The sequence below is a fragment of the Sminthopsis crassicaudata genome, chromosome 3 (genome assembly GCF_048593235.1).
Source record: "Sminthopsis crassicaudata isolate SCR6 chromosome 3, ASM4859323v1, whole genome shotgun sequence".
Taxonomy (NCBI): Eukaryota; Metazoa; Chordata; class Mammalia; order Dasyuromorphia; family Dasyuridae; genus Sminthopsis; species Sminthopsis crassicaudata.
Genome location: NC_133619.1, coordinates 629,992,349 through 629,999,848, shown reverse-complemented (window position 1 = coordinate 629,999,848; position 7,500 = coordinate 629,992,349). Strand labels below are relative to the sequence as shown.

At 41.4% G+C, this 7,500-nt stretch overlaps 1 protein-coding gene across 3 annotated transcripts in view; it reads left to right on the top strand.

Annotated features, from left to right (window-relative positions):
• Positions 1-7,500, top strand: part of CCDC27 (coiled-coil domain containing 27) — a 46,064-nt gene that overhangs the window by 31,700 nt on the left and 6,864 nt on the right. For all 3 annotated transcript variants that reach the window (XM_074306466.1, XM_074306467.1, XM_074306465.1), the window contains 5 exons: positions 682-821; positions 2,642-2,815; positions 2,982-3,041; positions 5,150-5,374; positions 5,942-6,185. In XM_074306466.1, the coding sequence (XP_074162567.1) occupies positions 682-821; positions 2,642-2,815; positions 2,982-3,041; positions 5,150-5,374; positions 5,942-6,185 (843 nt within the window). The remainder of the gene's footprint in view (positions 1-681; positions 822-2,641; positions 2,816-2,981; positions 3,042-5,149; positions 5,375-5,941; positions 6,186-7,500) is intronic.

Below are 7,500 nucleotides of genomic sequence, written 5' to 3'. Positions count from 1 at the left end.
CACTCTTTAATTGATAAGCAGTTTCCATAAGCAAGAGAAATGCCAACTTCTTCAGATCTGTTCTGGGGTTTGTGGGACTTTCTCTTTCTCTATATAAAGTGGCTCAGTGGCTAGATTGTTGGGTGTCCAAAAACTTCACCAAATTGCCGAAGAGGGAACACAAAAGAGATTATTACAAACTCCATCCTAATGCTGTATACACAGTCCCTTCATCAGTAGTGGCCCTCATTAATGTAATGAGAAATGTGCAACCGTATCTATACCTGTATCATTTTCCCACAATTCCCAAAGAGATGTCTGGTTTTTGTTTTTTGTTTTTTTTTCTAGTTTCTCAGTTCTAATCTTTAAAACTGAAAACAGTTCCATGAAAATAAACTGATGGAATACAAAACCCTGCACCAACCTTATCTCCCCCTTTGCTTTTGCCTTAAAACAGGTCCTCTCTACCTTCATCTAGGGGGGGGCAGTTTCTCTTATCTTAGAGAATATTTTTTCAAGCTGATTTTCTAAACATCAATATTCCTTATACAAATATAGATTTGTCTTCCTCCTGCACTGTTCAGCCTCTAGAATATTCCCCATGCAAAAAGGGGCAGTACTTTATATGATAAAGTAGCTTAGAAAACCTTAATCAGTTGGACAAAATGGGAGCAATAAATAACCGTCTTTTTTTCTTTTTAGAGAAGAAGCTGACATATAGCAAGAGTGCCTTTGAATTCCAATCCCTCCGACAAAGCGAGGAAAGTCCCAGTTCGCAGACTATAATGAAGAGTTCCCAAACCCGGAAGATGCCTTGGTATGCTACTGTGATTCAGGAGAAGGTGAGCCGGTTCAGAGCCCTGATTTTCATGGAGCAGGCTTATATCCCAGGGCCCTGTAAAACTGTAAAGCACTATAAATATAGGAGCCATTATCACTGCAAACTGTAAAGTGCTATCATTATGGAGGGCATTTTCCCTGTTAATCAAGTAAAAAGCATTTATTTAGCTGCTACAGTGGGTCAAGCACTGTTCTACACTCTCAAAGACAGAAATGAAACTATAGGAGCTTCCATTCTATTGGAAGAAACAACATTGAAGGACCTTGTTATCTTTTTCCTAAGTCCATCCTTCTTTTGAACTTCTCTATTACCGTTGAGGATACCACCATTATCCCTGCAATCACCTGAGTCCCAGTGTCATCCCTTAGATGTCCCTTCCCTAATATCCATATTTATTCAGTTACCAAATCTCACCATTTTTTCTCCACCATTTTACTTGGCCATTATTTCCCTTTCTCTCCACTCACACAGCAACACTTTAGTCAAGGTCCTCATCACCTTTCACCTGAACAATTTGCAGCCTCTTTTTACTCCAATCCATTCTTTTTTTTAAATTAATTTTATAATTATAATTTTTGACAGTATATATGCATGGGTAATTGTTTTTTACATTATCCCTTGTATTCACTTTTCCAAATTTTCCCCTTCCTCCCTCTACTCCCTCCCCTAGATGACAGGCAATCCCATATATAATAAATGTGTTACAGTTACTCCAATCCATTCTTCATCCAGTTGCCAAAGTGATTTTTCTCTAAAGCACAGATCTGACACTTAGCCTCTCCAATAAGCTCTAATGGCTCCATTTTACATTTACATCCAACATATGCATCCATTTTGCATTTGGAATCCAATATAAACTTGAGTATTTAAAACTCTTCACAATCTGACTCTTTCCTATCTTTCCAGTCTTAATCCTAATTCCTTCCTCTTATTTCATTTTTCTGAGTCTTAACTTTATCATCTATAAAATTGGGATAAATTACTTAGCACAGTGGCTGGCACATAGGAGGGAATTAATAATTTTTTCTCCCTTTCCTTTATGGAGATGAAATCCCAGAAATTATCCTGGGGGGATGTTTTTGGAAGGCAAAGATCAGATCTATGGTGGGTCTCTAATATCTCTGAAGCCACAAGATTTAGCTATGTCCTGTGAGAGGAAAAGTTGAGGGATCAAAGATTATTTTGAATTTGGAAATCTAAGTGAATGGAAGGACTGAAATTAGGAAGTTTTAAAAGGAGAAATAGGTTTCAGAGGAAGATGATGAATTTTGTTTTGAGCTCATTGGGTTTGAGCTGCCTACGGGGCATCCAATTTAAAAACACCATGGTAGAAAAATGATACTCAAGCTCAAAAGAGATTAGGCTTTGCCCTGTTTGGACCAATGAACCGAAGCCGTAATGCTGTCAGGAATGAATTCCACACAGTGAGAAATGCCCCAAGTGCAAGGGGCTACTTGAAAGGTGGTGGATAAGGCATGTTGGGGGCAGTTAGGTGGCGCAGTGGAGAGAGCACCAGCCTTGAATTCAGGAGGACCCGAGTTCAAATCTGGTCTCAGACACTTAACACTTCCTAGCTGTGTGACCCTGGGCAAGTCACTTAACCCCAGCCTCAGGGGGAAAAAAAAAAAAAGAAAGAAAGAAAGGTGGTGGATGCCCCCTCCTTGAAGGACTTTCAGGAGAGTCTGGATGACCCCATGGCAGCTAGTTTGCTGTAAAGTTGGTGTCTGCCCCAGTGTGAAGGTGTTCAGTGGCCCCTGAGGTCCTTTTAGGGGAGTTTGTGAAAAGTACCATTCACCAAGGTCAGCCCGATTCTCTTCCCAGGATCGGCACTTGCTCATGATGAAAGATGAGATCAGTCGCCTTACAGCCTTGGAGGAAGCTTGCCTGAGGAAGGATGATGAGCTTGCCCAGCTCAAAAAGGAGGTGAAGGAACTACAGAAACAGCTGCAAATCCTGAGTGAAGCCCAGAAAGTAAAGGTTCACCTCATGAGAAAGGTGAGCAGCTGCCAGGAGGAGGACGGCCCATACTGGGAAGGGAGGGGAGAGAAAATCGCAGGGCTGCGTCATCTTTGCAGCAAATGGTCTCTTCTTTGTGTTAAGTTCTCCACAGCCCCTCTTGACCCTCTGGAAGCTGACCCTTTCCCCTTTTTCCTTCTCTTAGCCCTCAGATGAGAGCAAAGACATCTCTGATGCCCTGGACAAAAAGCAAGAGGACTTGGAGGTAGGTGATGAGCAGTTATGGCCTCCCCTTCACCCTATTCATATTATCTTGGCCCTTATCTTTGTCTAAACAAGTCACTTAATTTCTGAGGATTCTCAGTTAATTATCTTGATTGAAGAGATTTTCTTGCTAAGAATCAGCACTCCCTACTTCTTATCAATCAATTAATAACCAGCTATTAAGTACCTACTATGTGTCAGGCACTATGCTGAGTGCCAGAGACACAAAAAGAGGGAAAAGACCGTTCTACCCTCAGAGAGCAACCATACTTCAAATTTGTAGTTGCTGTGAGTCAAGCACTTTGTAAGCCTTGAATGCCTTCCTTCCTTTCCTTCCTTCCTTTCCTTCCTTCCTTCCTTTCCTTCCTTCCTTCCTTCCTTCCTTTCCTTCCTTCCTTCCCTTCCTTCCTTCCTTCCCTTCCTTCCTTCCTTTCCTTCCTTCCTTCCTTTCCTTCCTTCCTTCCTTCCTTCCTTCCTTTCCTTCCTTCCTTTCCTTCCTTCCTTTCCTTCCTTCCTTTCCTTCCTTCCTTTCCTTCCTTCTTTTCCTTCCTTCCTTTCCTTCCTTCTTTTCCTTCCTTCTTTTCCTTCCTTCCTTTCCTTCCTTCCTTTCTTCCTTCCTTCCTTCCTTCCTTCCTTCCTTCCTTCCTTCCTTCCTTCCTTCCTTCCTTCCTTCCTTCCTTCCTTTCCTTCCTTCCTTTCCTTCCTTCCTTCCTTCCTTCCTTCCTTCCTTCCTTTCTTCCTCCCTTCCTTCCTTCCTTCCTTTCCTCCTTCCTTCCTTCCTTCCTTTCTTCCTCCCTTCCTTCCTTTCTTCCTCCCTTCCTTCCTTCTTTCCTTCCTTCCTTCTTCCTTCCTTCCTTCCTTGGAAAAATAGAATTAGAATCACAGCTCAGAGTGGGAGGATACCAAAGGAAATCATGGTACTGAAGTCCAATCCCCTGATGCCGAGTGGGGGAATCGGAGACCGGCTCTTTTTACCCCAAACCTTGCTGCTTCTGAAGCAGATGAGTGGACACACAGATATTTTCTTCCCACCTGCTATTTCTCCTTTCCACTCATGGACTTTAAATCTTACACTCAGGGTAGACCCCAGGCAAATGAGGAATAGCTCAAAACCATGTTTTCCATCAATCTATGGGACAGCCAAGAAGCAACACCTGACATGTGTTTAATTTTCTTGCCCACCATTGGGACTGATAGGTGTGAAATGTCAAGACATTCTGAGTAATAACATGCAAAAATAAGCAAGTCCAGTGTGAGTCCCCCTTAGTTCACCAAATGAGTATGCTTATTACCCCAGGGCCACTTGCTGTGACAGATAGGATGAGAGGACACCCGGGGCCTGCACCCCATGCTGGGCCTGCCTCATTTGTATGTCATTTCTCCAACCTGGGCTTTCTGACACTTATTTGGAAGCACATCTTTCTGGAGTGTGAGCCGGGACTAGGAGCTGAAAAGTTTGTGATGTAGATTAAGACTGACCCCCGTATGGGTCCCCTTATTCCTGAAGTTCTTAACCTGGGATCCATGAAGTTTTTTTAATAGTTTTTATTTACCAGATATGTGCATGAGTAATTTTACAACATTGACCTTTTGTTCTAATTTTTCCCCTCCTTCCCGCCCCCATGATGGCAGGTTGACCCATACATGTTAAATATGTTACAGTATAAATTAAATGCAATATATGTAGACATGTCCAAACAGTTGTTTTACTGTACAAAAAGAATTGAACTTTGAAACAGTGTACAATTAGTCTGTGAAGGAAATAAAAAATGCAGGCGGACAAAAATAAGAGAAATTGGAAATTCTATGTAGTGGTTCATAGTCATCTCCCAGAGTTCTTTTGCTGGGTGTAGCTGGTTCAGTTCACTACTGCTCTATGGATCCATGAACTTTAAATTTTTTTCCATAATTAGATTTCAATGTAATCATAATCTTACATATTTTATTTTCTACATAAAAAAATTCCTGAGATGGTATCCTTAGTTTTTTACTAGACCTCCAAGGAGAATCAGGACACAGAAAAGGACAAAGAGGTTCTGCCTTAGAGAAAAATCATCTGCCAGACATCCTTACCCACTTTTCACTTTGAACCCAACTGTCATCCCATAGCCACAAGATACTCAGATGGCTCCAGAGACCAAGCCAAGAAAGGAAGTTAAAACTTACAAGGAGGAGAGAATGCAACAAAGAAGCTTCCCTGAAGAGTCAAGAGAGGGAGGTTCTAAAATGTGTGTAGAACCCTTACCAAGCTTTCTCTCCCTTGAATTAAGACAAGTCAGTATCTCAGGGAGTATTACAAGAGAAGAAGATGATGTACGAAAATCTATACCAGAGGTGAGATGGGGCAAGACGGTGGCGAGTGAATTTTTTTTTTTTTTTGCTGGGATGCCAAATATTAAACTGGATATTATTGTTTACAGAGGAGGAAACTGAGGCCAAAAAAAAGAGGTTCAGGGATTTTTTTCCACTTATGGCTTATAAGTGTCTAAGAATGATTAGTGTTGTTTCATTTGACATCCGAAAAGGGAACTAGGAAAGTGTGGGAGTTGAAAAAAAGGCTAATTTAATTGTGGGAGTCCGAAAAAACTTTCTCACAATAAAAGACTCCCAAATAGGAATGGGTTGAATCGAAAGGTAAGAGGATCCCTATTTCAAGATGGAAATGACTGCCCATCAGAGATGCCATCAGGAGGGAATTCTTGTACAGACAGACACTCAATTGATTCTGAGACCCCTTTCTACTCCTGAAACTCGGATACTCTCTGGTAAAACCATTTCCAACTCTTTGGCCTCCAAGAGGATAAAAAACATGAAGAAATAATGACAGCCGAAACTCTCATAATAGTGCCCCCTTTCCCTGCCCCTACATCCTTTTTTTTTTTTTTTTTTTTTTTTTTTCAGGATTCTCTGGCTGCGGAAAAAAATCAAAAGCTGCTTCCTTTGCCTGACGAGGGCAGCATCGAAGAAGAAACCAAAGCCGATGAAGAAGAGGAGAAAATACCAGAAGAGGAAGTAGAAGAAATCAACTATATAGACAGGGAATTAGAGGAAGTGCTCATGGCCAAGATCAATGAGTATGAGCAGGTCAATGAAGAGCTCCAAGCTGAGCTGGAAATTACCAGAAATGAGTATTCAATCATCGCAGGTACGAAGCCTCAGGTTGGGTTGCTGAGCCTAGATGGGCAAGAGATTCCCTCTGAGTGTTCTGGGAGGTGGGGTACAGAGGGTGAAGTGGGGGGCTTCCAGTCACTTTCTGGGCACCCTCTTGCTCACAGAGACCAGGAGAATGTGTGTAGACGGGGGAGAAAGGGAGGAAGGATGAGCCTAGGAGCTGGTTGGGTTGGATTTCCGAGAGGCCTCGAATTTGTTCAGGACTTCCTAAAAGAAGATAGCTATGGAGAGATGATATGAAGAGAGAGAAAAGAAAATGATGTCCCAGCTCGGAAATAGAGGGAATCTTGTTGGGCAAGGGCAGGCCAGCTGGCACTGGGGCCCTGGAGAGCACACAATGAGCCTTTCCGCTCCTTGCCTTTCTTCTTCCTCCCTTCTGTTCTTCATCTCTTCCTCTCTCTCTCTCTTTTGTTTTTTCTTCTTTTGTTCTTCCTCTTTCTCTTTGATTTTCCTTCTCTTTTTCTCCCTCTCCCTCTTCATTCTGCTTTTTTCTTTTTCTCCTCTCCATTTTCTCCTTCTTGGTAATCTTTCTTTTCCTTCTTTTTATCTTTTTATTCTTTCCATTTTCTCTTTCTCACAATTTTTTTTCTCTGTTCTCTTCTCCCTCTTCCTCTTTTTCATTCTCTCCTTGATAATTTTCCTTCTCTTTCTCCTCTCCCCACCAATCCTCATTTTCTTTCTTTCTTGTCCTTTTTCCTATTTTCCCTTTTCTTCTCCTTTTTCTTTTTTCTCCCTTCCCTTTTACTTTTTCCTCTTACCTCTTCCTCTTTTCCTTCTTTCTATTTTCCTCTTCTCCATTCCCCTCTTTTTTATTTTTCACTATTCTTTCTCTCATTTTTCTTTTTCTTTTTCTTCCTCCTCTCCATTTTCTTCCTCCTGTTACTCTTCCTTTTCTCTTTCCATTCTCTCCTAATGCTTTTTCTCTTCCTCCTTTTTTCCTTTTATTGTCTTTCTTTCTTCTTTCTTTCTCTCCTTTTTTTCTCCTCCCTTTCCCCCTTTTCCTCTCTATTGTCTCTTACTTGCTCCTTTGTTTTCTCTTTCCTTTTCTTTCTAACCTTTTTCCTTCTTCAATTTCTTTCTTTTTGTTCTGTTTTCTCTTTTCTCTTTCCCTCTCCTTTCTTTTTCTCCCTCTTCTCTCTTTTCATTTCTTCTCTTCCTTCTCCCTTTCATCCTCTTCCTTTTTTCCTTATTTTCTCCCTTTCTTCTATTCTTTCCTATTGTCAGTTGCTCTTTCCCCTCTCTTTCATTTCCCTCCCAAACCTTTTCTTCCTCTTTTTCCCTCCTTATCT